This window comes from Salvia hispanica, chromosome 1, assembly GCF_029641045.1.
Source record: "Salvia hispanica isolate PSC_SH4W2 chromosome 1, Shi_PSC_v1, whole genome shotgun sequence".
In the NCBI taxonomy this organism is placed as follows: Eukaryota; Viridiplantae; Streptophyta; class Magnoliopsida; order Lamiales; family Lamiaceae; genus Salvia; species Salvia hispanica.
Window position 1 is genome coordinate 35522438 of NC_142692.1, and position 21718 is coordinate 35544155.

The 21718-nt window shown below is 36.2% G+C and overlaps 2 protein-coding genes and 1 pseudogene across 3 annotated transcripts; all 3 read right to left on the reverse strand.

Annotated features, from left to right (window-relative positions):
* Positions 1 to 2016: 2016 nt before the first annotated feature.
* On the reverse strand, positions 2017 to 2843 carry LOC125222780 (uncharacterized). The gene has a single exon (XM_048125587.2). The coding sequence runs from the start codon at positions 2775 to 2777 to the stop codon at positions 2250 to 2252; it is 528 nt and encodes a 175-aa protein (XP_047981544.1). The 5' UTR covers positions 2778 to 2843; the 3' UTR covers positions 2017 to 2249.
* Positions 2844 to 3786: 943 nt separating this feature from the next.
* On the reverse strand, positions 3787 to 14514 carry LOC125222781 (myosin-11-like). Its single transcript, XM_089062913.1, has 37 exons — positions 14380 to 14514; positions 13893 to 14036; positions 13637 to 13782; positions 13362 to 13518; positions 13106 to 13164; positions 12846 to 13005; positions 12591 to 12740; positions 12366 to 12502; positions 12137 to 12283; positions 11955 to 12056; positions 11820 to 11877; positions 11637 to 11738; positions 11409 to 11446; positions 11215 to 11341; positions 10941 to 11123; positions 10697 to 10828; positions 10484 to 10593; positions 10341 to 10401; positions 9914 to 10091; positions 9578 to 9783; positions 9394 to 9513; positions 8603 to 8701; positions 8209 to 8430; positions 7978 to 8117; positions 7485 to 7599; positions 7363 to 7389; positions 7029 to 7280; positions 6800 to 6955; positions 6527 to 6724; positions 6273 to 6416; positions 5831 to 5901; positions 5652 to 5751; positions 5526 to 5582; positions 4822 to 4878; positions 4656 to 4736; positions 4469 to 4551; positions 3787 to 4381 (listed from the first exon to the last, which is right to left on the reverse strand). The coding sequence occupies exons 1-37, from the start codon at positions 14512 to 14514 to the stop codon at positions 4258 to 4260; spliced, it is 4578 nt and encodes a 1525-aa protein (XP_088919039.1). The 3' UTR covers positions 3787 to 4257.
* Positions 14515 to 16078: 1564 nt separating this feature from the next.
* Positions 16079 to 19149, reverse strand: LOC125223214 (transcription factor MTB3 pseudogene; annotated as a pseudogene). The gene is made up of 3 exons (XR_016134579.1): positions 18926 to 19149; positions 18301 to 18467; positions 16079 to 18033 (listed from the first exon to the last, which is right to left on the reverse strand). The product of XR_016134579.1 is annotated as a transcription factor MTB3 pseudogene (transcript).
* Positions 19150 to 21718: the final 2569 nt, after the last annotated feature.

Below are 21718 nucleotides of genomic sequence, written 5' to 3' on the forward strand. Positions count from 1 at the left end.
TATTGCCTATAAAATAAAAATAAGTAGATTAATAATTGTATGTTCTATACCTTTCGAATGACAAACCATGAAGTACTAAATAGTAATTGATTAATTTATTATGTAGTTGATTAAATAATTAAAGAAGTGATAAATGATTGTGCTTTAAGTGATCTGACTAATAACTGATTAATTTGTTACGAGATTTGAGAGATGATAGCATGCAATACATGATTAGTACTATTAATTTACATTTGAAGTCAATAAATTACATACAAAGGGATTAGTCATTGATGTTAGTTCTAACGTGTGACCATGATCTAGATACTTCGAGTGGGTTTAGATTCTCTTAATTAGTGATCTAACTAATAATTGAATTTGATAAATAGTCGATGAAATCGATACCTTAAATTGAATTTGATCAAATTACCCTTAGACTAATTAGTTGGTCTTTAAAATTCTTCATCCTAGAAGAATTGATAGAAGATGAATTATTTATGTAAGAGTGAAAATGGAGAGTAGTACAAAATGAGTGATTGGGAAAGGACAAGCATAGAATAAGTATGAAATTAAATGTGAATGGTGATAAGATGAAGGTGGTGACATCTACCCACTGCTCAATTACTTAATACCTATCTCTCTCTCTCTCTCCTTTTTCTCATATACACCCATACCTCTGTCTATGATCACAGCTTGTCTTATTAATTTCCTTTCACTAAAAACAGACCCTTTTTGAAATTACTACCTCTTTTGTCTATCATTTTTCACCTGTGGTGGAACCTTCCTTCTCTCTCTTGTGAGGAGTATCTTAACTCTTGACACAAACATTGTTATATAATATATGGAGTACATATTTGTATATATCGGTCCCGTGGCGAATCCAGAGTCTGAAATGTGGAGGGAGCGCAAATGCCTACTAGGGATGTTCATCGGGTTAACCTGTTTGGGTGTCGAGCTATTCGATTACATGTCATTTGGGTTACATAATTTTTTTTCGGTTATCAATTGTCAACTTTAATCCTAAATATTTGGATTTTCTACTAACACGTCGGAAAATTTAATATATATTTTTTTAATTTCAGTCGGTTTAAATTGAGTTCGCTAATAAGTTATTAGTGAAGTAGAATCGTCCAATTTTAGATAAAAATAAAACATGATTATTTATCCTTTAATTCATAAATTTTTTGAAATAATTTAGTATCCAGAATAAATTATGGAGTATAACTTTCTATATAGTTTTGTTTGTTTTAGGGTTTCATTTCTCTTTTGAAAATGAAAACATGGTGATTGCAAATTGATGAATAAGGTAGGAAATGTGTGGTTGAAGGCATAATACATAGAAAGTGATGAGGTAGGAAATGGTGTTACTTTGGTTAGAAAGGGAGAAAATGTGTGTGATCTAAAAAAAGAAAGGTGATGATGCTTTCGTTGGGAACATGCAAAAGATCAGACTTTGGAAATTGCAATATCCCTATTTCCTTTGTGTTACATGGATTTGTACCCTGCACCGCAGTGCTTGTACTCTCCACTCTTTCATGGTATTTTTTGATAGTACTCCTACCATTTCTTTTCAGCTACTGAAAGCAATTTATTGAAACTTTTTGTTCTTTTTTTCATAAATAAAGAATCTTTTTGGACTGATCACGAGTTTGTGAAAGGCCAGCTACTGTAATTAATTAATGCATAGTATGTCTAAAAATTTTATTTTAATTATAAATTTGGAAGGGTTAGGCCCCATACATTGATAGCATTTTTGACAAAATTGGTTTACACTCCGTGCCTTACATATTATGTGAGTATACAAAATGATGGGATTATTTTATTTCAAACTATATATGGTATATGCACGGCTAAATAAAATACAAAAATAAAGGGGACAATATGAGTAATAGAAAATACTTTATTGGTTTAAACCAAACACTAGGGCTAAGTTATATGAGATGCTTCTCTCCCAAATATGATGCATCATCATCATCACACATTAAACAAGAAAATTGATCAACACATGCTTGATTTAGAAAATAAAAAATAAATAAATTAGTTGAAGAGTTAGAACTAGGAAATGAAAGAAATTAACTATATACCGATCCAAGGCGTCACACAATCTCTAAGCAAGAAGAAAAGAAAGGTGATTTGCAATTCATTTTATATGATTTTTTTGGCTTTTAATTGTCTCTGCTGAAAGAGTGGTAATCCAAATTCCAAGAGGAAGGAAGAAAGAGGTAAAAATTTCAAGGTCCAAATAAAAAACATTTTTGGACATACCATCTCTATGAGCAACCAAGTCGAAGCTCCAAATCCAAATCCAAATCCAAATCCGAACTCGAATCCTCCTTTGCATCTTGCATCAAACCCAAGCTCAAATCCAATCTTATAAAATCATTTCTTCTTGAAAAGCTAGCAAACTCAAGCATTTCCACATCACCATTCTTGCATTTCTCCATGCTTTGGCGCGGTGAGGAAAGGGCGGTGGCTCCAAGCTCATCTTCTCGGGGAGGAGGTGGAGACGGTGAGCTGATCTCAGCAAGATGTGCTACATTATTACAAGGCGAGAGCTTAGCTGTGGAGGGCATCGCAGACGAAGACGATGACAAACTAGGGTTAGGGTTAGGGTTTGGAGAAAGCCTCATTCTTGCTCTATCTCTCCTGTGCACATTCATGTGACCTCCAAGAGCTTGAGCAGATTTGTACTCCTTGTTGCAAAAGCTGCAGCTATAGTTCCTCTGAGGCCACGAGAACCCGTAGGCCCGGTCTCTCTCGAAGCTCAGATTCGCTCCGTCTCGAGAATATCTGTCCATAGATGGAGAAAATGAAGAGGGAGGAGGGCTTGTTTGATTTCTTGAAAAAGGAGATAATAATGAATTAGATTTGGGGTTTGGAACTGAGGGTTGTGGGGTTGAGTTTTGTAGTAGTTCATCTGCAAATTGTCTGTTGCCAAAAATGGGGATTGCTTGGAAAATGAGTGCAATGAGAATTAGGGTTGCACTGGGGTTATTTTTTAGCTAAATGGAGGTGAAATCTAGTGGCTGTTTTACCACTCTTCACATACATATTTATTTGATTGTTAGTCCTAAGAATCCTTGCACTAACTCTCACAAATTAACTCATCAAGATTTTCAACGGAATTACTGATTATATGAGAGAGAGGGTTGGAGTTGACACATTCAAAAGAATAAGTTTGTCAATCAGTTCATTTTTGTGGTGATGACACGGATGAAATCAAGCTCTACATATCTAGTTATGAAATGGTGTATACCAAATATATTGTTTTAAAAAAATATTATAGATGTAATTATTTACTTAATTGTGAAGAAAATTGATAATGCCTTTTGCATCCTACTAAATTTGCAGTTTTAACTTTAATTTAACTTTCTCATTATGCAATTAATCAATGTATATGGTTCGTGTGAAAAGGGTGTTGAAACATAGTAAAAAGTGGACAGTCCATGTGCTAGTACTCAATAACATGTCACAAATGGCAACACTGAAATGGTGCCAAAATATGTTGTACGTTGCTCCTTTTTTTGTATTCAATAATAACTCATTCAAAAAGATTCTTTGTAGCCTTTATATATTTTTCGAGTATTCAATAAATTATAGTACAATGAATTTGGTACACTATTATAAGTCCAACGCATTAATAAAAAGGGAACTCACAGACTCACGATAAGGAGGTGACTCATTTGATCCCTCCCATACATATCCTTGTATGGTCTGTGAGTTCCCTTTTTATCACTACACCAAAGGTATAAAATTATTGAATCCGAAACATGCTTTACAACTATAATTTCAAAAGAGAATGATCATGAGTTTCATCCATATAAACACTATGCTTTCTGCCAAATCAGTAGTATTGGATATGCTTACAAAACAATACCTGGGATTATTACATCAATATGAATTCCCATGTTTCATCAATCATATGAGTATATATATATATATATAATCATCAAATGTCTTAAGGAAAAAGAAGTGGGATAGCCAATAATTTCAAGATTGAGCTGAAGCTTCATATCTATGCAACCTGGTTGAGACAATCTTCTTAGAGTCTAGACATCGACCAGCAACTAAGTTCGCAAACATTATTGTTCGAGTTTCATATAATCCAAGCACGAGCTTCTCCAATGAAATCAGAGACGTGCAATGTAAGTAAGATGACTTGCAATGAAAAATGTAGCGCTCGATAATTACGGTTCACTTACTGTTTTTCCATCCGGCGACATCACCAAACAAGGATGTTTCAGTACGGATAATAGATAAAGACACAGTCAGACATGATCAGGTAGCTTGAGGAAGTAAAAAGCTGAAGCCAGAGTTTTCGCGAATAAGTGGTGGTGGTTCTATGTCTGAAATATCAAATGTCTCCATTGATTTTGACATGTCATCCACAGAAAACGGAATGCTGCAAAACAAGTAATTTGAGCTAAGATTCAACCGAAGGGAAAGATTGACAAAAGTTACTTAAATATGGACAGTTTTCGTATCTAACCTTGAATCATCATCCAGTAGGAAAGAACTACTAACAGCATTGTTTGAATCCTCAGTCATCAGTACCCTCATGCTCGATATTACCTTTGAACAAAAATCCAGTGAAGGCAGGAATCAAATCATTCAACCACTATGTTTCTGTACATAATAGCAATTGCAGCACAGGTAAGATGAGAACAATCACTTACATCTGGTGATAAGCTGTGCGTGCCATATTTGTCATCCCAATACATCGTGCTGATCCTGTACAGCTGTTGTATACTGAGGACCTGTTAAAGGCGCAAGAAACTTGTTAAAGCGAAATGCAGACTTCAGAAAAGAAGTTATGTAAGGAGGAATGCGATTAAAACGTACAGGACAAAGATCATGACTTATTTCATCAAAATTTTTCTTCGGCTTTTGGTGTATGACCTGAGCAAAAACAGAACATTTTGATATATGTTAGCGAAATAAATTGGCCAGAATATGAATAAAAACCTTCTTATATCACAACTGATACGCTTAGTTACATTCATTGTCTATAACCAACTGCTTAGACTGTTCGATTTATGAGCCAAGCAGGAAAGGGAGTACATTCAAATCACACAGACACCTGTTGTCATTAAAAGGTCCAGGCTTTGAAAGAAAAAAAATTAGTTCGATACTAGTGTTACGTTTGTCAGATCACAGATAAAAAGAATCTTCATTCGCACCAAACCTATAAGGATTTGGAAATAATAAGCAAATCCTTAAAGCAAAAGGCACATATTGTTTTCTGGATATGTATCAACCAAGTAAAATTGATACATCCATATCCACAAGCTAGACAATCTGATGTGCTTCCTTATTTCCCTCTTATAATAATCAGATAAATTTTAAGAAAATATTCAATTTGATGTACTTTTTTACCCCACATTTTTCATTAGCTTACATGACATGGTCCTTAGACTGTCTAGATGCAGATGCAAAAAGGCATAAAGCGAGAGATATAAACTTTGCCATAAATATTATCTGCTGAGTTTTAGGCAAAGGTTGGGAACCACATATGCAGAGAGAGAGAGAGAGAGAGAGAGGGGTACCAGGAAACCTATAGCCTGTCGTATATGCTTGAGCTCATCCCAAGCCGTACCAGCATACTGGAGTAAGCAGAGAATTTAGCAGGATAAAAAGAATGACCTATATTTTCATTTGCAAGAATTATAAACCTCATCAGTTGCTTTGTAACACCAGTGCTCCAATTCAGCCAATCCAGCCTTGACATATTCACCATTACTAAACGAACAGCATTCTCGTCTCAGCAAAAGGCTGCAAGAAACAACATTAGTTCAAGGGTCTGATAATGAACAGCACATACATCGAAGTAGAGAAAAGTAATATGGTGCACCTGTTGAATAACTGCACATTGATGAAAGAGAATATTTGGGTGAACACTTTCCGAACTAAAAATGGAGGTACCTGAAGATTTACGAGTGCACAATAATTGGAATACATAAACATCTGCTTAAATTTGCATTAAAAACATGTATCATGTGTAGGAATTAGCCAAATGATCCTGACCACAAAAATCACACATGTTAACAGGTTGAACATATTCAAATTTTATACTCCTATCTTAGAATGATAACCAACATGGTAAAAGCACTACTGAAAATCATCACCACTGTATGCATCATATGAAGATGCAGAAGTATCATGAACTTTCTAACTAAAAGGAATATTCTGAACCAATAATCAAAAGTATATAATCATAAAATAATGAGCAAGATGACGAGGAAAGCAAAATAGAATTTCTGTTAATCTATATAAAGGAAAACGAATCTCCTTACGTGATTTGTTTTCAGCATATTCAGGAAATTCCCGAGGCTGCTCACAATTCCTTGCCAATGGGCAATCAAGATGTCCTGAGCGGCAGCATTTGCCAGATTACGTGCTCCTCCTTTAATTAAGTTTGCTCTGGATATTCTTGGAGCCTGTACCAATCAGGATACAAATATGATGAATGAAACTTTCCACCTGATGTTGTTCTGCATAAGCTAATCTGAATTCCTTTGATAATTCTTAAGAGTTACATGAAAAACACCTGAATGCAAAGTCCAAGTTGTGGAGAAATCTCTTTCTTCAGATTGTCCCGAATCATTCCGTAAATCTTCTCGACGTAAGCAGTTAACTGCTGTTTAAACAACAATGCAGGGTATTTGGCATCCACTTGACGTACGGAACCCGTTGCATCCTCACCGAGTAATGACAGATTAACACCTGGAGGGGTGCTGCGGAAACTCTGGGGGGAAATTTTTAAACAGAAATGAAAAGCTTATAGACTTAACCTGAACATCCAAATGGCATTAAGTTGTACCATTGTCATTCTCCCAAATAGTGAGGATGAAGGAGATCGCCTATGTTGTGGAGCTGCTCCAGCTCCTCCTCCAGCTTTCAGTGTGCGTTGCAACAGTAGCAATAAGGTTGATGCATTGGACAGCCAATACGCCAAGATTTCATTGTTGTCCTGGGTCTTCAGTTCAAAAGGCACTTTAAAGTCATAAAGGGGTACTACACAACTGCCAGTCGGATTTGATGATCATTACCTCAATAGCATTGCCAATGGTTTGTATTATCCTATCAAAAATGCTCGTCCTCTCAACCTCAAATGAATGCCACTGCCTCAGACATTTGTAGATGATGCAGGCTGCAATCGGTCTGCCTTTGGAGAAGCCCAAATTCTGAGCGATACAACGGATAAGCAGATCTTGATACTCTTGTTGCTTCTCATTTAGTGACTTTTGAGGTCTGTCATCCTCTTGCTGTTCCCTTAAGATCATTGAAGGACTATGGAAGTCCTATTACAATATTAAAATTACACCAACATTAGAAACTGATGTGGTTAACTGACAAAGTATAACTTACAAATAGATGACTTACTACCGCTTGTTTTGTGCTTTCAGCCCTCTGACAAGTTTCATAAAGCAAAATTAGAATAGATATATTAGTAAAAATACTTTATTTGGTGGAATTTTTTACGGAACAGTTTAATATAGATTTACCTGCATAATTGACCTTGAATTTCTTGACAACATTTTATTGTTCTGCGCCATAGTCAGGGCTTGCTGGCGAAGAACCTTATTTTCTGATTCTACATTACTCAACTTCTCTTCAAGCCTAAAGCAATGGCAAATTAAGATCAATTATATGAACTTTAATGCTAAACTGTGCAAGACAAAGATAAATCAGATGAACAAACATCAGAAACAATTTCATTTGGATTGCGAGAAGTTAATATCACATAGAAATGGTAAACGTAGTTTGGAATCAATTTGGAAATGTTGAGGATATGGATGAAAATAATAAAAACAGAATTTAAATATTTTGGCCTGATGTTATTCATGGTGTTGGTGAATTGATGGTGCAATTGTATACTAATTAGTCAAAAAAATGGTTAGCGTATGCATTATGCATCAGTTTTGAAAGGAAAATGAAACACACAATCCAAATTTGGATTTAAGTGATGATCAGGGAGAAGGACTAGAAACACTGTACCTGCTCATAGACTCCTGAAACAATAATACTCTTTTCTCAGTTTCATCTAGCTTCTGACTCTTTCCCTCAATTGAAGTCTGGGTTTCATCGTGCTTCTTTTCAGCAGCATCAGCTCGTTCCTTTTCAGCTTGCAACTCCTCCTGTGAACCATAGGTATTATATCGAGAAATGAATCCAACATGACTAGAATTGAAGGAGAGTTAACATAAATCACAACTGGAAGAGCATTACCTTCAGTTTCTCCATTTCTGCAGTAAGAGCCTCTATCTTTGCTGTATCCTCAACAGGAACTTGAGTTTCTTGGACAATAGTGGTGGCTTCTACAATTGCTTTCTGAGCTGCATCACGTTCTTGGACAATATGTGCATTTGCTTCGTCCAATTTGCTTTGCAAGGCATCCATGGCCTGCTGCATCTTTGCTATTTCTTGGACTTTTTCCTCTTCTATGTCAGTCTGGAATAAGGTTTTCAATTTAACATATGCCAAGAGCAAGTACCTAATATCTCATCTTTAATCAAGTTGATTATTTTTAATGAAGAACTTATCCAGGTTATAAAATAGACATAAAAACATGTAGGTGCACAACGTCTACCCATAAGAATTTAGTAACCAAGAAGTTATTTACCCTCCGACGTTTTTCCAGCTGAACACGCAGTGTGAGGTCTTCCACCACCTTTTCAAGCTTATCCTTCGCTTCTTTAAGAGCGCCAGTTTCTTTAGCAGCCTGCAAATATGAAGAGTCCATCGGAAGTGTATAGATAAAGAGGGATGAAAAAACACTTTGTTAATCCGCCATAACGCATCTGGATTCCTCAGTCACAAACATATGTTGTAAGCTATACTTCCTCCGTCAAAGAGCATGCAACAATTTCCTTATTAGATGTCCACAGAGAGTGTGCAACTTTCCTTTATAATTTCCGCTAAAAATACTCATTTTTTTACAAAAAACCTACCCTTGTCCCACCATTTTAACCCATAGTTCGCCCTTGATGGCACACTTTCTCTGCAAATATCTAATTGAAACCTGTGTCATCCTCATTGTTGAACACTCTTGATGGACAGAGGGAGTATAACATAACCTCATATGACTAAAAAATCACAAACGATCAATTAAATACTTAGTATAGGATAAATTGTAACTTTAACCCTTGAGGTGTTTACCTTTTCCTCCAAACAAAAAAAAAAGCAACCAATTTTTTGATATACAGAAAATTGTTTCTTTTTTTGTAGAAAATTGCACGTAATGAGGGTGGAGTTTGTAAGACAAATACAAACTCCAAGGTGATATCTAAAGTTCTACAAGGGGATGTTTGGTTAATAGGAATCCCAGGAGTAGTTTCTATACAAAATCTCATATTAATAAGATACTCAAGATGGCAGAGCGTAATAAGTTTATACTAAAAAACCAAATCATACCATTTTCAATTTTCGAAGCTCTTTCCTAGAACACCTTCCTCTCCATCTGCACTGGGCTACTATCGATGACTTTATGAGTCTCTTATAGTATGAATGATCTCTATGACAGCGCCAGCGAGCCTGAAAATGATATGATATGACATCAATAAGCCTTAAAACTTTGCTTAGTGAAATGTTCTGTCACCTGTATAATAGTAGCTGCTTTAGCCTGGTTCTTGTTTCTAAACTGACGGTGGGCAGCCATTGCTCGGACCCCTGTTTGCACTACGACAACCGACACCTTGAGTCTCGAGTAGTTCTTCCTGGTCAAGTGTCCTCTCAAGCTTGTCTGGATTCTAATAGAAGCCGCCTCCTTTTTCAAGTTGCTAAACTGTCTGCAAGCAAGTCTTCCTGAGAGGAATGGTTAAAGAAGCATCGTTCCAGTTAATAAACATAGCAATATCTAAGCATCAGGAAGCTAAAGCATTTCAAGTGAGGGATGGATACAATATGAAAAGTAGGAGAGAGATAGTAGGCGAACCTCTACAAATAGCTTGCATTGAAATTGCCATCCTCAACAAAACAATGAAGTACTTCCGGGAAATATAAGTTCGAATTCTTCTCTGTATTTTTGCCGCTGCAGTACCAAGTATTTGTGCTCTCCGAGCATCTAAATCAGCCATCTGACCAGCTCTGAGGAAGACCTTTGTTTTTCCAGTCTGCAATCACAATACATATAATAGTACATACAAACATAAGTAAAACCATAAACATGAGAGAGAGGGGGGGGGCGGGCAATTTACAGAACATGCCTCAAACATAAAATTTTTAAAAAAAATGCAAGACTATAACATCCGGTCTTCTTCCTCCAATTATTCCTCTCTATTCTTTACAATAGAAATGAATATCAAGAATCTTCCTTAATCTCATATTAATATATTTGTCAAGAATGAAAACTATTAAATTACCTGAGCTCCAGTCATCTTCATTTTCTCCAAAATCTTTTTACATGCTGTTTTTTCATCAGTACTGCTCACCATCATAAGGGATTTTTACTTCAGGATATTATTAGCCTTTATCATATGGTGAAGTCCAACAGAAATTTACTTACTTTCCTTCCAAGGCCTCCGGTGCAAGAATACCAAAACGATGAAGAAATTCATAAAATGTCCTACGAGTAGGGTAGCCAGCACAACTAATTCTAATTGCCTCTAAAACACCCTGTCAATAAAATGGGGGAGGAAACAACTTGGCTTTCGATTTAATAAAATATCAACTAATAACTTGTCAAGAATCTAAAAGTGGCAAAGCTGTCTGCACTCACACCACAACGTAGCTGCTGCATGATATTGACGTTCTCAAAAATACCAGGCTTGAGTAGATTATTAGGCTTCACGCATCTAACGTAGTGAGGATCCGTAGAATTCAGTGTTTCCATCAATTGTTGGAGTTGCAGCTGTACAAATTAAGGAAAATATCAGTTTTTGACTTACTGAAGGATCTCATGAGCTCGGTATTATAAAAGGATTGATGTAATGGAAATACCAAGCTCGAAAAACCAGATGTACCTTGAAGCGAGACCCTATTGATGAAAACTTGGATGAATTTTTTGAAGATTTGGTTGTTTCTTCAGGAACAGGAGGAAACAATCCTGCTACAAATGGACATTTGGAAGCACAGAGCAACTCTTGATGTTCAGAAACGACATAATCTTTGTTTTTATCCAAGAACAGTTCAGATTGATACAAAACCTGGGGGCATAAAATAGGACAACATATTCATCAGAGTTAAATATCAAAAGGTTACAGAAAAATCATCATGACAAGAATCAATCCAAGTTACCTCTCCAGCATAATGAGCAATTGTAAAATCTGTACGGGACAGCTTTGGTTTGATGAAACGTTTGTGGGATTTAAATGTCTGGAAAAGCTTTTGCGAAAAAGTTTCATATGTCGACTTCGGAAACATACTGAAAAGGTCAATGGAAAAAAAGGTGATATAACTACAGAAGTGTAATGAGAAATGTAAAACCTTACCAGGCCTCATCAAGAAGAGCAATGATCCCTCCAGGTTTCTGCAAAAGCAGTAAAAGCCATTTTTGTGAAACTATTACTTCAAAAGCATACAGAGATATAACTGCTAATGCTAGAATTAGAGGCCTAATTAGGTTATGCGCATTTGAGGTTGATAATATGCAAGCCAAGTAACATGAACTACCACTAAATCTAGCCCAAAGCATATCATCTTTGTATTTATTAAGCAACCTTTTCAATAAGATCGAGGACGTCTTGGTTGTCGACAAATTCTATATAGCTCCATTCGATCGCTTCTTTGGTGTATTCTTCCTGCTCCATCTTGAAAACATGCTGAAAAAAGGAAATTTGTAGGAATTTAGTGACAGCTATTGTTAAACATCGTCAAGTCAAATTAGCTGGAAAGTGGAGTACCTGATTAAAATGCTGCTGTAGCTTTTCATTGGTAAAATTAATGCAAAACTGTTCAAAACTGATGGTACAAGATTGTGAGTTAGCTCAGACAGTCCCGATAAAATACCATCTTGGCAGTGTTCAATCAAAGCTTACCTGTTAGTTTTGAAACTTTCAAAACCATAGATATCAAGAACACCGATTAGAACATTGGAATTTGGATCTTGCCCGATTGAGTTATTAATTTTTTCAACCAACCTGTATATTGTCAGAACCGGAGTGTTATCAAGCCATGAAACAAAAGAAATCATGCAGAAAAGTCAAAGGAAGCACCATACCAATCAAACAAGCGGGAATACATGGTCTTTGCGAACCCGTCCCTGCTCATTTTTGCGCCTTCAGGATCCAGACTTCTCTTAATAACTTCTTCTGGAGTTATCATCACACGCTTCAATAATGCATCTTGCAGGGCATTAAGATCACACCTAAGAAGGATAAGAAAATAAAAGTTTTTAAGCCGAGAAATGCTAACAAATGCTCCTAATTTAAAAAGAACTTCAATGATACATGAGAAGCTCTGCCACAGTCTGAAGATGGAATTTTGATTTCTCATCCTTCAGCAGCGATGAATCAGCGTCCTTGCCCTTCATGAATTCAACATTACCAAGATGAAGAATAGATGCCACCACCCTAAAAATCGCATCCTGAAAAATGATGGAATAGTTTTAAGCAGCTTCAGATAAAAAAAGAAAAAAGTCTTCAAACACGAAAATATGAGTAATAAGATTGTACCTGCTCTGTTTTACTTATTCCAACAATATCCATGGCCCTCCTTGTAGCCAAAAAATCATGAGCATCACTTACACCAACGAGCTCAATACAGCTAGACTGATTTAGATAGTGAAATGTTTTTGGATGTCCCAGCTTATATTTGTCAACATCCTGATAAGATGTACAACTACTGAGAAAAATAAAACAAATACTAGTATAATTTTATAGGTATTGATCTGAAAAATAAGCTTGAAAGATAGTGTAATATTAGGTTACCTCCTGTGGTGCTGCACAAAGAAGGTAGAAACAATGATAATTGCGTTCAGGGTCTGATATTTGGCAGACCCGCGATCTCTCCAGAAGATATGTTCTAATGGCTGCCCCCGATATTCTTCCTTGCTTATCAAACTGAATCTCAACGAATTTACCAAAACGACTGCACCATCAAAACTTAATTAGCATTCAGAGTGGTAGAGACTACAAATTTTGCATTTTACAGCAAACATTATCTTATACAACTTGGTCAAACTTCTAACCTCGAATTATTGTTTCTGACAGTTTTTGCATTTCCAAATGCTTCAAGCACCGGATTCGACTGCACCGAACCACTCAGAGAACTTCAAATTTGTTCAATACGGGTAATTACTCATGGAAAAATGTATTAGTTTAAAAACCATGGTTTTTACTGGAAAAGCCAAATAATCGGGACATTAGCGGCTGGAGCATCAATCTCAAAATCTCCCAATGATTCTCAACATTGCAGATGAAATAGAACCACATGACATATTTTACCTCAAGAACTTGTTGTTCAACTGTGCGCCCTTCAGTTCCTTTACGGCCTCCCAAATAGGCGAGGTATCGCATAAGCATCTTAGTTGTTTCGGTCTTACCAGCACCACTTTCACCACTCACCAAAATCGCGTTGCTTTTTTTCTCGTTTATCATTGCCCTAACTCAAAATATCATAATTTATTTGAACTATATCTAATCTAAAAAACAAACCAAAAGAATGAAAGGGGTGGGAAGAACGAATGAAAGAAAGAAGGCAAGGGGACATTGTCTATCACCTGTAAGACATATCAGCAATAGCAAATACGTGAGGACTCAGTTCCCCAAATGGTGCTCCCTTGTATTGGTCCATCATGTGGCCATCGTAAAGGTGAGGAAGCCTTTGAAATGGGTTGATGGCAATAAGAATACTTCCAGTGTAAGTCTGTCGAAATCCAAGAGTAGGATGTAAAAATTAAATGGCGCAACAGATGATCATATCAGGAAGAACAAGGAACGAGCAAAATTTTGAAGTCGACATTACAATTATCTTACATAAATTTCATTGAGCTGGAATCTTGCTGCCAAGTTCTGCAGCACTCCTGGCTCATGCAAATATGATAGCTTGGTCATGTCATCAACCCCTCCAGGAGGTGCATCCTCATCTTTAGGGTATATGTTTGCTAATTTCGCAACAATCTGATAATTTGAAAAGACAAAATATATACACTTGGCATTGACAGATAACTACACTTGAAAAGAAAAATCTCCATGTCCCTTAACTGTGTATGTGAGAATTCATAATATAATGATTACTTATCATTTCTTTCTCAAGCGCAAACAAAGATAGTTCGGGAAAATTGTGAAGAAATACTCATGTTTCCTGCAAGTTATCATCTATCCCATCCAATAACTCTAACGATTCAGTAGATATATTAAGCTTTCCAAATTTCAAATATCTTTTCTTTGAAGGCTTTTGGCTTATCGTAACCTCAGATATTTTTTAATAAGCTGTCAAAGTGTTTAATAAGAAACAAATTACCTTCTTCCCGTTAGATGCATCTACTTCCACTTCAGCTCCATTTATCTTAGACACCACACCATCAATCCAAGAAACGTCCGGGTCTTCAGCCCAGACGTGAGAGCCTACAGTGATATTAACCGGGGTACCCTGCATATGAAATCAACAAGATCTTCAGCAAATCAATATTTCAATACATGCAAACTCTCGTTGCTTTTTTATGTTTAGCCAGTAGCAAACTAAATTCCACTACGCATTACACCAATGCCTTGATCATAAAGTTCAGTTTCAGTACCATATTATGAGATTGGGAGATTGATCAATAACCGCTCCGTATTCTGAATACACTAAAACGACCTTCATAAACAGCTTATTGCCTTATTCCACACCCAATCAATGATGAAAACAGGACAAATGACCCTAATTTTACAGCATTTTCTGAAGGAGCACTAGAAATTTCTCGTGATTGCATAAACATCATAGTAGTAATCAAATCAAAGATGTAAAATGCGGCATATACCATATTAACTCAAGTGACGCAGAGCATCGATTTCCGATCAAACACGAAACCCTACGATTCGCGTTCAGGAACAACCAGAATCCCGATCCAAATTCATGAAAGCGGTTATCGAGCGTGGGGATGAGCTGGAGCGACAATGTGGTGAGAGCGCGGGAGGAAAAATGAGTGAAATTGAGAAATGTGGTTGTGTTGATTAAACATGGAAATGGATCAAATGGAATTGTGAGTGGGGAGAGTGAGAGATTAGGATGAAGGAGGGAGAATGGATTTGTGGAGGGGAGAGGCATCTCGGGGAGAAACCTACGGTGGCGGAGAGGGGTTGAATGCTTCATCGGCAGCTCTCAACTGTGTGTCTGTGTGTGCGTTTTTGGCGGGTAGACTCAGTCTTCAACTGCAACAATCGCCTCTTTTCAGAATTAAATCATTTTTTATTTTTCCCCTATTTAATTCTATCAAAAAACTAATCTCCAACAATTATTTTTCATCATGTGCATTTCTTTACAAATTAATCATGGAAAATGAGAAATCATAAAAAAAAACAATCTCTCCGTCCACCAAAAATAGAGCAATTTGCCTTTGACATGGATTTTAATGAATAATTGGTAAAGTAAGAGAGAATGAAAAAAAAAAAAAAAAAAAAAGTAAGTGAGAAGTAGTGTTAGTGGAATGATGTGTAGAGTTATTATTTGTTGAAAACTTTTCATAAATAAATGTGCTCTATTTTTTGTTGACGGCCAAAAATGATAATTGTGCTTTATTTTTTGTGGACGGAGGAAATATTTTTTTTCTTTTTTACTCTTATCAAAATGAATTTCATACCTTATTCCTCATTTTTACTTTAACAACTAGAGTAAGCAGAAGGAATGAAAATTGATGGAATCCATTTTTACAGAAAATAATTTTTTTTATAAAAAAAAAAAAGGAATGTAGAGATGAAACAATTTCTCATCCATCTCAATTAGTCAATGTTTGATTGCTATTGATTTGGCTTTATATGTTTTTAATTTGATTATAATATCTTAAATATTGTTTGTTACTAACACTTAATTAATTTTTATAAAATTTTACTATAAAATTCGAAATTGATGTTAATTTATTTATTTATTTGAAATTTTAGAGAAAATAAACTAATAGAGCTTTGATTAATGACATAAATAATTGTGTGAAACAAAATAAACAAATCTAACATGGAGTAAACAATTCTGGTCAAAAGAGTATGTATAACAGCAGAAAATCCAATAAAAAGAGTATACATCCCATAGACTCTTATCAATAGTGAAGATAATTGCAACAAAAATCAACAAGCTCTATAGTCTATTATTAGATTCTATGTATCTAAGAGTCAATATTTGTAAGAATTGCAGCTGGATCATTTCAAGAGAGCAGCAGTTAACTTATCTTTCAACTGTTCTCCATCGCCACTCCCTGTTTGAATGGAGAACGTATGAACGACTTCGCCCTTGTCGTTGATAGAGATAGAAGATTCTTGTGCCATCACCTGCTGCTCTCTCAGCGCCTTTACAACTTTAGATACAGGGTGAGTCTCCAGAGCGTAGCTTACGCGTAGAACAGCATCTTCGAGCCTTTCATGAAACTCAAAATCCGGAACAGGATTTAGTTGCTGATTGGTATTCGCCATCCCTTTCTCTGCTTCCAAAACCCTGATCTTTGCCTGAAGATCTGTGATGTAAGCAATTGAATCGCCAAGAAGAGATGCTTTGTCCATCTTTGAGATATTAGGAACTACAGCCCTTAACGCATAAAAGCGCTGGTTGAGTTTCTCTCGCCTCTGCCTCTCTGCCTCCACATGATTCAATGGCTCTTCCCTCCCATTTGCAGGCTTCCGCCCCCTTTTTCTAGGCCTTTGATCGTCCGAAAGGAAAAAACAGTCCTCTTTACCGAGTTCCATTCCAGATATAATTGTTTGTGGATCCAGTCCCCCAGCTACCACGTGATGTGGAAATACTTTAGCTTCACCATCATCACCACAATGCCCATTTGATGAATTTGCATAACCATGGTTACTACCTATTGCTTGTAAATCATATGATTCTGCAGAAAACCCAGAATCATCTTCCACTTTTGGCGAAAAGCTAATATTTATAGTACCTGATCGTGAACCCCCAATACTAAGATCTTGGCCAAATACTTTCTGGACAGGTTTTGCCTGTGTTGAGTTGAAGGCAACCACTATAGATTTGGCTGCCTTAATGATGCTCTTGTTTTCAGGTATAGACTTTCTCGAAGCAATTTCAACCACCCCTGATTTTGTTGGTACAAATGCCACTGTCTCAAACTGTGCTAACTTGGCTAAATATGCTCTTGACTGGTATCGCTCAAGACAACCATCCATATTCGATACCCAGATACATCTATCAGAATTGAACGACTGGGAAGGAACAGAAGGCTTGTCGAAAGGGAACGCGAAAAACATTGATGTGAGGTATAACATCTCGACATTTGAAACTTGATCCAACTTTGCGGCAACATTATCATCTTCTAATCCCCCAAAACAAGCATGAAGCTTTTGAAGGACCCATTTTCTTCTATCTCCTTCCATTCGTTTCTGATCATTGTGATTACCACGACTATCATGAACACTTTCTTTAGGTTCTTGGTAATGCCCATCACCCCAGATCAATGCTGATCTACCAGATTTTGACTTCGAAACATGCCAATAAATGGCGTATGTCAAGTGAGATCCTTCAACAATATTGCACAATGCCTCCTGCACTCCAAGATCTCCACTAGAAGCAGAGAACTCAGACAAAACGTTATTTGAAGCGGCCCAGTCAAAATATTCAGTTGCTTCACTGCCCAACACACTTTCCACAACAACCTTCTCTTCTTCATTCCACCATACTTTCTTTCCCATCACTAATGGCAGAAAACTCAAGTTTTTAATGTTCTGATATGAATATGGAACTCTAGCCAAATTCTAATCAACTAATTACCCTCAAAACACAGAAAATAAATAAATAAAAATTAAGTAAAAGAAATTAAAAGGCAACCCCTTAAAAATATAAAAAGAAAAAAGGAAAATAAGTAATTTTCCCTTCTCGTTCTGTGAGCTTATCCATTGACTACACAGGAGGCTGACTTAGCATTGAAAGCCCACTTGGTCCAAGGTTATGAATCTTATGATGCTCCCTCCACTGAAAACAGAGGTGAAATTAACAGTTATGTAAGCATATTTTATGATGCAAAGAATAAAAATAGTATGGTAATCGAAATGACAAAATCAGTAATGCATCATGTGAAATTTTCATTTTCCATTTTTTGTTTCTCACCCGCTAACGATTAAGTTTCCGCAAACAAGTAAATAATTTCAGGATATATGTCTGCCTTGAATGTGTCACTCTGGTTTATAAATCAATACAAGAACTAGAAGTTTTATCATAAATGTAGAAGGGAAAATATACCACTGCGGAAGCTGACCATGCATCGACTTTGAATTATCCAGAAACTATAGATCTTGATTTGTGAAAGTAGTTCTACCACGATCTACAACACAATAGTCGTAGATCTACAGCCACAGTAGTAGGTCAAACTGTGAATTAGCATATACTTATTCCGCTACCTCAACTATCTGCAATGAAGAGAAGAACTTCAACTTACAATGTTTGAAACAGTAAATTAAGTCTACACAGCTAAATTTATACTTCAAATGTGATAAAAGCATTACAGCAGCACACAATGTAAAACCAATTTTGAAGATCCAAGTTCACCCGCCAAACGTGAACAGCCAATGTTTGAAATGAAATCGAAAAATTAAGACACTCATACTATTCCGAATACAGCAAATTAAGCCTACACAGATAAATTCACACTTCAAAATGTGAAAAGCATTATAGCAGCACACAACGAGAAACCTATTTCAAAGATTCAAGTTCACCTGTCAAAACGTGATAGCTGCTTCATCAATTCAGGTCTATAATCGTGAGGAAAGTTGATGAATTATTTATCATGTTCAATTTATAAGGTCGTATAGCTAAAAATAGATAACTTGTAACAGAAGGAGACGATTTTCACGAGAGTAGTCAAAACCTGATAATACGCGAATCATTTGCCATCCTTCAGATCCATGTGAGGTACCCTACTACTATAAAAATTGGGAATTTACTGCGGAGGGAGGCGATCGGGTGAAAGAAACGCTGACGATTGGAGATTAGCAGGATAAATGTGCTTGAGCAGAGGGGATTCTGGAAACCCTAATTACGCAGATTCAATCTGAGAAGAAGGGGAAAGTTGAATTCTTTCGTTATTTGATCCGAATAAATATAAAATAAAATATTACCACTTGTTTATAAAATTTGGTCTTGGTTTCTCTCTTGGAATATTTTTTTAAAAAATACTACCTCCGTCCCCCAAAATTTGCTACACTTTGACCCGACACAAATTTTAAGAAATGTAATGGAAAGTGAGTTGAAAAAGTTAGTGGGATGTGGGTCCTACTTTTAAAGTATTAGTTGTATAATAAAATGTGAGTAGGAATGAGTTAGTGGAATATGGGGTCTACTATCAAAAATGGTAAAAGTGAAGTGTATCAAATTTTCAGGGACGGACCGAAATAGTAATATGTATCAAATTTTAGTACTTTGGATGAGAAATGATTAAGTTTAAAAAATCTCATTTGTCCTACTTTAGGATAAATTCGATATTAAATTAGTGTAGACATGTAAATATTTGGTGAGTTCGATAAATAGTTGATGTAATTGTACATTAATATGACGATATGAATGACTAAAGTTTAAACGATATCGTTTTGAATTTAAGGAACTAAAAAATATTAATCCTATTATATTAATTTAGTGTTTTTAAATTGTGAGGATGGGTCGACAACGATCAATAGTTTTTTAATCTTTGCAATTTATATTTTATATTTTAAACCAAGTTGACTAACTCAGAATTTAATACTCCCTCTATTTTAAACTTAGTAAAGGTATTTCTTTCCGACATAAAAATCAAGAAAATGGTGTATAATATATTAAATAAAAAGATAATAAAGTAAGAGAGATGAACAAGTAAGTGAGAAGAAATGAGTTGGTGTTTTATTAAAAAGAAAATAATTTCACTACTATGGAATGTATTAAAATGACAAAATAACTTTATATTCTTTACCACTGTGAAATGCGGAGGGGGTGAGTGACTTTATATATAATTAACCCTAAAATAATATTTAAAACTAAGATAATCTGTCTATATATCATATGGGCAAATTCTAGTTGTGCATGTGAGTTGCAAAATATTATCCATAAAATATGTGTTGATCTTGCTATTAAATTATTAATTTATTTTAATTCTATAATTAATCAAGATTTCGGAGTAGACATAATTGGATGATGAACATAAGCCAGTGTTATTATAGTATATTGCAAGCAGTAAAAGTAAAACTAGGGGTGGCGAAACGGGTTACTCGCGGGTACCCGCATCCGACAAGTCGGGTACCCGTACCCGATTTTAGCTAAATTGGTTGTCTCAATACCCGCCCCGTTATATACCGGGATTTACCCAATACCCGTGTCGGGTATCCCGTACCCGGCATTACGGGTACCCGTACCCGACCCGAAATTCGAATAAAAAATTTGAAAACCATAATAATCGTCAATGTTCCCTAATTTACTTAATTAATATTGATGGTAAACTTTGAATAGATTAAGAATAAAAGTGAGGGGACTCTATAGCTAGTTCCGATGAGTTTTCAATTGTATGTTCGTCGGAATATAAAAATGTTTCAAAAGAACTCTTAGAAACATTTCATTTTCTTCACTCATTTTGGAAAAATAATAATATAAATACTGTTCTCTACATTATTATCTCTCTTACTTTATTTTTTCTTCATTCTAACTATTTATTTTTAATTTTTCAAAATGAATGTGTATATGGCTATTATTATTTAACTATTTATTTTTTTCTCCAATTTAACTATTTGAAACGCCTCTATTAATATGGAATGGAGGGAGTATTAAAAATGATATATGGCTCTAATACTAATAATAACGGGTTTAACGGGACTAACGGGTATACCCGTACGGGTAGTGGGTATACCCGCTACCCGCAAAACTCTAAAACACACTACCCGATCCCGCCCCATTTCCCATTAATGTCGGGTATCGGGTACCCGATACCCGGCGGGTAGCGGGTCAAGATGGGAATTACCCATTACCCGCTACCCATTTTGCCACCCCTAAGTAAAACTATGATACGTGCATATCTATAGGATATTTATTAATTAGTTGGTTTTGATTTACCGTATCTTTAGGATATCTATTTTCTTGTTCATTAAGTAACTAGCATTATAAATAGGTGGCATTGTTATTAGAGCATCCACAATACCGTCGCTAGCCGATCGGCTAGCCGAACCATTGCAACCGGCCAGCCGAGAATCGGCGTAAAAATCGACGTGGGCTAGCCGATTAGAGGGCGCTGGCCGATGCGCTGGCCGCCATTGTGGCGTGCCGATCGGCCAGCGCCAATTTTCATTTTTTTATTATTATTTTTTTGAAAACCTATATATACGCGATTTTAGTTTCATTTTCATTTGCACCACTTGTTTTAACGAGTTTTCTCGCTCTCTAAATTTCTGTACAAGAGCAACATCGAGGAATGAGTAACGCGGGTGGTAGCGGTGGTGGTAGTGGTGGTAGTGGTTGGGATGCTGAGGAGTACGAACGGCAGATGAACGAGGCTGAGGTCTACATGAACCGCGAGATGGAGCGGTACATGCGAAGGGTGGAACAGCAGGCGGTACCTCGCCCTCCACCGGTTGTCCACCGCCGAGCAGTGATTGATCGGGATCACGTAGCTGCACATCAGCGCCTATATGACGGCTACTTCGCT